The 6,222-nt window shown below is 39.4% G+C and overlaps 1 protein-coding gene across 1 annotated transcript; it reads left to right on the top strand.

Annotated features, from left to right (window-relative positions):
* Positions 1 to 721: 721 nt before the first annotated feature.
* Positions 722 to 5,881, top strand: LOC139449098 (monocarboxylate transporter 14-like). Its single transcript, XM_071230571.1, has 5 exons — positions 722 to 800; positions 1,748 to 1,891; positions 2,927 to 3,073; positions 3,580 to 4,497; positions 5,730 to 5,881. The coding sequence occupies exons 1-5, from the start codon at positions 722 to 724 to the stop codon at positions 5,879 to 5,881; spliced, it is 1,440 nt and encodes a 479-aa protein (XP_071086672.1).
* Positions 5,882 to 6,222: the final 341 nt, after the last annotated feature.

Genomic DNA, 6,222 nt, shown 5'->3' with positions numbered 1-6,222 from the left:
TTTAAAAATATGTCCTTGTTATCGACATTGACTGAATATTCGACACGGTTGCATGCATTTTCTGGCAGCTAGGATGAACAAGAACTGTTTTGAACTACTGGTCAGTGCAAGTCTTTTATTCGTATTAAGGCCACTGATACAGATAAAGTGCATGTGTACATATTACATTTGTGCATGAATTAACAAGTAACTTATATCATAGTATATATTCTAGTTTTTGCAAAACGTTGTCTCACTTCATAATTTTGACATGGATATTTACATACGTTTCTTAATAACCTTACATCGTTCGAAGACAGAAGCGTTTATTCGGGTTATGGCAATACATTTCAGGCAGATAGAGGTGTCTTATATTTTCAAATGTTATTTTTCATACTTTGCCAATTGACATTTTTACCTCGAGTTTCGTTTCGATCACTTTGTCGACACCCACAAACTTGCTCCTTACAAGAGCTAAAATGACATATGTTGTTTTTAAGGGACGATAACACGGAGGTCTCAACCACTTCGCGAACACCCAGTGTCACCATTGAAATGCAACTCTATCTTAGGCATTCTGTGTCTAACATATTCCATGATTCAAGATACCAGTCAACTCAACACAAGCGTACACGTAGCTTTTGAGTTTCCTTATTCATGATTGTTTTCAGTTATTTTATTTAGATTCACTGTGGAATCCTACCAAACCGAGAGACTGGAGTGAGCGTCATTGTTTATAAATATGAGCAAACAACGCAGAACATCTGGAGCCAAAGACAGAATGGAAATGGACGGAGGATACGGATGGGTGATAGTTGCAGGTTAGAGAGAATGAGTAAATATTGTGTGAGTGGGTGAGTATGGTTTTACGCCGCTTTTAGTAATTTTCCAGCAATATCACGACGGGGAACACCAGAAATGGGCTTCTCACATTGTACCCCTGTCGGGAATCAAACCCACGTCTTCGGGGTGACGAGCGAACACTTTAACCACTAGACAACCCGACCGCCCATATTGTGTTAAGCTGAATCAGTATTATTATATGCGCCTAGGAAGGCTGGGCCTCAATGGTATGGACCGACCATTTGATATTCTCGGGACAGGCAGGTGCCTGGGATTTTATCGAAAAAAATATATTGTCTTAGAAAATACTTTGAAAAAATAATTATGATTCGGTATGAATAATATATTACGTAATGCCATTAGAAAGTGGTCAAATGAAACAAATGTTGTATTCTCAGTAAACTGCGATTAGGAGAATGTGGGTTCGGATCCCGAATAGGACTCAACCAAAAATGTACACGAATTTGTATTTTACTAAGAAAGTGTTATCCCAAGTATTACATTTGTTACATTTGACCACTGTCTAAATGGCATCGCGTATTGATAGTTTTCGGCCAAGGGAGCCGTTACGGTACCAATTTGTACTTGTCGGAGGGGTACACAAAGTACGTGATCTAGACTACAAATTGTCGGACTTACATATTTTGTTGTGGAAGCCTCGGTGGCCGAGAGGGTTAGCTTGCTGTGTGTGCCTCACTGAGAATGTGGATTTGAATCGCGAATGTGACTCAACCTAAAAATGTATTAGAATGTCTACTTTACAAACAAAGCGTTATCCCAAATATAACATTTGTTTTGGGTCCCTACTTTCAATTTGTAAAAGAAATCTGGTTTTGCAGTTGTAGCTGAAAAGAAATATCTTGTCTCAAACATATTTTCGTTGTATAATATTTTAATGTAAAAAATACATACTTCATCATTTCAGCTTGTTTTGTGAACAACATGCTCGTCATTGGCCTAATCAAGTCCTATGGGATACTGTTTGTCCAGTTTCTCAAACGGTTTCAAGCATCAACTTCAGTGACATCAGTAATCCTTGGTATCAAGGCTGTGGCTTTCAGCTTTTCGGGTAGGCATCCATGTTGATTATAACTGTGTGTTCTTATATTTGAGTAAGTGGCATTTCCAGTTTTCATAATCAAATTTTGATTAAGCCAACAAAATTATTTCTGACGTTTCTGATCCACAATGAGTGAGAAATCCGCCCAAACCATGCATCAGTCATATGAACGTTTGACTTGACTCAAAATTGTGAAGACATGTCCATTCCTCTTTTGTACTGGAATCCATAACAAGTTCCACAATATAAAAACATCAGTACAAAGTGAGATGTATTGCTGGGTCCAACAAATGTATCACCAAATACCTTGATAAATCAAATCAGGTCAGAACTTGTTTTATATTCACATGAAGTATTCGAGACAAGTGGAATTAATACCATATGAATTCTGAAATACTTAAACAATTTGGTTGCATTTGAGCAATCTCAAGATCACAACAGAACCAAGTTCAATTCTGACAATGCAATTGATTTTTCAACTCGGTACACCACTTTCCCACACGATAAACCTTAGTGTAAACTTCATTTACTGATCCATTCGTCACTAATCATGGTGACGATAGACATTCTTACATCTCTATGTTCACGACAATTTGACAAACATAACAGCAAATGACATAAGAAGTTTACTGAGAAAACAACATGTAAAGCATTTGATTCCTTCAGTGATAACCTCCATATGACATTTTGGGATTAAGGCGGTTCATGATGCGCAAGATGAAACTGGCTTCCTGTTACATGTTTGGACCGAATCATAAAGATTCAGAGAGACAAAAACAACACAAGTTTGTATGACTGGAGGGATGCATGTGTTTGTGACTGTTGTCACTGGTCAGGCAGGAAACGCTCACCATACCCGCGGAAACCGGGTATCATCACTATGTGATAGCTGTTCATAATCACATTCTTACGATATAGCCGGAATCATACAATTGATTCTACTTTTAGAAGATATTTCTTATGATTTTGGAGAAAAAAATGTTGCTTCGATTCTATTTTCGGTGTCGTGGACATCAGGTAATATATGTGATTCATTTATTGCAGCTATGTTAGCCCTAAATATCTTAATCACCCGGATATCAATCAGGAAGTTATCCCTTATCGGGTCAGCCTTGACCTCCGCCGGCATCTTGCTCAGTGTGTTTGCAGAGAACGTGGCCTTCATCATCTTCACTCAAAGCATCCTCACAGGTAAGGTGTATGTTCATGCGTATCTGCATAACGATTAATTTTGTTGTTGTTTTGGTAAACCAAAACATAGATTTAAAATCCTTTAATTTGAGCAGTAAAATAATGATGAATAATTCGTTGTTCGAGATAAAATGTGTGCCCATATTAGACTACAGCTCATATATCAAATCTGAGGAGTTGCATCGTCTCGAAAGAGAGGATGTAAACCATCCTCTCTTTCGAGACGATGCAACTCCTCAGATTTGAAGTTCAAGTTCGAAGTGTATGTTAATTTAATGTTGGTATTTGATTAACGGTTGTTTCTTATTTACTTTTTTTTTTTTATCAGGACATGGTGTAATTAATTATGATGAGACCACAATGGTCTTTTTATAAATCTTCGACGTGGCACAATTTTTCTGGTAATAGTTTTGAGCACGTTTGGAGGAGAGTGAAATAGTTTGACACATCAACGACGATTGTGATCATGGCCAAGATAACCTACATAATGTTTACTTTCCTTGCAGGTTTAGGAAATGCATTCGTGTACGGACCAGGAATCTACCTTCTTGGACAATACTTCGACAAGAAACGCCCTCTAGCGATAGCAGTAGCCAATTCGGGTATCAGCGTAGGCCTGATGGTGTTACCTACCCTCATCACATACCTATTTGACGAGTACGGGTTCCAGGGTGCGCTTATGCTCTTGGGCGGGGTCATGATGCAAACCGTCGTGTGCGCAGCCCTCTTCAGACCACTTCAGCCTAAGGAACTGGGACTTCCAATACCATCACCAGACCCTGATGACATAAGCGGTTCACCAGCACCAAGTCCGGCCACTTATGTTAATACTGACAAGGATTTGGAAGGATCAAATGAAGAGAAGACATCATTTATAGGAATGTCGCGAGAGGATAAAATGCAAACAGCTTCAGCTGATAATTCCTGTTGCCGTGCTGTCAGAGGCTGCATGGCAACTATGGATCTCTCCTTGTTCAAAAATCCCATTTTCGTCTGCATTCTTGGCTTTTCCTTTTTTGGCCTGATTGGTAACGAGCTGTCAGTAGCTTTCATTCCTTCCCTGGCTAAGGAAAAGGGACTATCGGACATGGAGACAGCATATCTCTTCACTGTGGCAGCCGCTCTAGATCTCCTCAGTCGACTCCTACCAGGAATCATTGCCCAGCTGCGACTTATGACACGACCCAAGATGTTGGCAGGCGCCTTCATCATCATTGGCATCCTCTTCCAGTTCACGGCCTATTACAAGAACTTTCAATTCATGCTGGGTTTCATAATTGTCTATGGAGGATTTTCTGGATTCTTTTTCTCTCTTCTACCCGTCATTATAATAGATTTAATTGGACTTGATAAATTCCCCAAAGCGTTTGGATTTGTGCAGGTGTTCCAAGGAATTGCTGGAGCGTTAACCTATCCAGTTTTAGGTAATGGGATTTTCTTTCATGTATTCTTCTCTTTTTTCAGGGGTAGTTTAATTATTAATTAGCTCACATATGTTTGTTGATTGGTTTCGTTTATTTGTTGTTTAACGCCCCACTCAACAATATTCCAGCTATATGACGGCAGTCTGTAAATAATCGAGTCTGGACCAGACAATACAGCGATTCACACCATAAGCATCGATCAACACAATCGGGATAGATGACATGCATCAACCAAGTCAGTGAGCCTGACCACCCGATTCCGTTAGTACCCAACACGCAGGGACGTTTCACCATCCCTTTTTAATTACGAGACCGCTGTTGGAAGCGATGGAATTCACGCAGGTCAAGTAACAAACAGTCTTGAATCAGGAGTTAAATGAGAACATTACAGTATACATTATTTTGAGCATTATTTTGGATTGTCAATGTGAAACTTACGTGAAAAAGAAGTCAACAGTTTGTGTATGACACTACGATAATTTAAGGGGGGTAGCTCTTGCATGACAAAATGTTATGTTCACTGTAGTGCATTAATATCAAGTGTTATATTACTGCAATGAAAAAATCTCTTTTCTCAAAATAAGAAAAGTTTTCCACACTGAAGTATACAATAAATAGTCTTAGTCCAGATTAACTTCAGGTGAATTTGTCTCGTCATATAACGTGTTCACTGAAATGCAAGTAACACATTCAAACGTTTTATTCCAAAGTTTGACACATACTTAATTGAAACGATTATTTGAAAAAGCACTCGCTTGATCGAAATTATTGGCAGTCCATTTCCGTCGGTAAAGACGTTCGCTTGTCACGCCGAAAACCCGGGTTCGATTCCCTGCATGAGTACAATGTCTGAAGGACATTTCTTATGTCCCCAAAAGTGATGTTGGTGGAATATTGCTAACAGTTGGTTGGTTAAAACCATATTCACTCACTACCTCCATCAAACATCAAACATATATCCCGATCTGCATCATTAAGGGAGCGGATTTCAGACATACACTGTAGAAGAAAGCCATATACATAGATATATTTACAGATGTTTCTGTGACTCGTTGGGATGGCCTCTTTTCTCGAAATCGTAAATATTTCAAACACATTTACCTTTCCGGTAATACTTAATTATTTACTATTTTTGCCCCATCTATGTTTTAGCTCCCTGTTAGACTGACGATACCAGGTGGTCAGCAAGATGCCTTCCAATTTCATTTTTGAAAGTCAAACTCTACTTCCAGGAACATTCAAGGACCTGACAGGAAACTACAATGTCACTTTCCATTTCCTTGGAGCTTCCCTGCTACTTGCCTCAGCTATCATTCTCACAGAACCACTCCTGCGGAGATGGGAAGCACGTAACAAGAACCTGACTGACAACGAGGTTGCTTAGTGTGATGTCATCTATTAATGTAACAGCTCGAAACGTGACCACGGAGCGCAGGGTGCAACAGATGCTCGACATGCATGTTTACCCAGCTTACAAAGCATAAAGTCTACACAAGTTACTATTAAAGTATCGACCCACATTGTACATGTGATTATAGATCTGCTTATTTTCAAAGGGCACATGCAGTATATATCAAGGAGATTTATGACAGGGGAATATTGGAACGAAGGGCCAAGGTTATTGAGGATAAGGATCGAACCGAAATAGGATCAATATTTAATGCTGCACGTTACGGAGAGCAAATGTGCAAAGTGGCAGCGTTTGGGCTGGTAATGCCGTGCGCT

Source organism: Haliotis cracherodii, unplaced genomic scaffold, assembly GCF_022045235.1.
Source record: "Haliotis cracherodii isolate W230 unplaced genomic scaffold, xgHalCrac1.p SCAF_7, whole genome shotgun sequence".
Taxonomy (NCBI): Eukaryota; Metazoa; Mollusca; class Gastropoda; order Lepetellida; family Haliotidae; genus Haliotis; species Haliotis cracherodii.
Note: the sequence above shows the minus strand (reverse complement) of the source record. Positions and strands in the feature narration are given on the sequence as shown.